The sequence below is a fragment of the Pteropus vampyrus genome, unplaced genomic scaffold (assembly GCF_000151845.1).
Source record: "Pteropus vampyrus isolate Shadow unplaced genomic scaffold, Pvam_2.0 Scaffold514, whole genome shotgun sequence".
Taxonomy (NCBI): domain Eukaryota; kingdom Metazoa; phylum Chordata; class Mammalia; order Chiroptera; family Pteropodidae; genus Pteropus; species Pteropus vampyrus.
In genome coordinates, this window is record NW_011889295.1 from 494,589 (window position 1) to 495,128 (window position 540).

At 52.0% G+C, this 540-nt stretch overlaps 1 protein-coding gene across 1 annotated transcript in view; it reads left to right on the top strand.

Moving 5' to 3' along the window:
• The window catches only part of LOC105307751 (trafficking protein particle complex subunit 9-like), a 63,905-nt gene that overhangs the window by 35,505 nt on the left and 27,860 nt on the right, over positions 1 to 540 (top strand). Inside the window, exon 8 of the mRNA XM_023524975.1 lies at positions 497 to 538. Within this exon, the coding sequence (XP_023380743.1) occupies positions 497 to 538 (42 nt within the window). The remainder of the gene's footprint in view (positions 1 to 496; positions 539 to 540) is intronic.

The window sequence follows — 540 nt, forward strand, 5'->3', positions numbered from 1 at the left end:
GGGACAGTGCAGGCGGGTCACGGGGCACAGGCCAGTCCTGGTGCGCTGTGGAGTCCTAAGGCTAAGTTAGGCACTGTTGGTGTTAACAGTGGATCGTCCAGTCACACGCCTCTGTGTGTTCCCTGTTTCGAGAAGTTTCGTACCTGATGAAAGTGTCTGCCAGGCCCCTAGTGTCTGGGTGAACTCTTTGTTTTCTTTTACGATGGAGCTCAAAGCGGGCGTCTTATGAGCTACGTAGCAAGCACCTTTGTTCTGGGGACCACGGCCCTTCTCAGCAAAAGGACAGGTTGAACTTGAAGCCGCGTGGGAGGTTTGGAACGTGCACGTGGAGCGTCCTCGCTGCTGTCCGGGGTCGTCCTCTGACCCGTTGTCACTCGGCGTTCCCGGTCCTTCATGTTCAGTCATGTCTGTTTCACAAAAAAGCTTTTATTTTCTGTTTTCTCTTTCCTTTTCAAGTGTCTCTCAAAAGCCTTTAACTTCTCTTCCCGTGCTTCAGCTTTCCGAAGAAGAAAAAATCCAGCGCTACAGCATCCTCTCTGA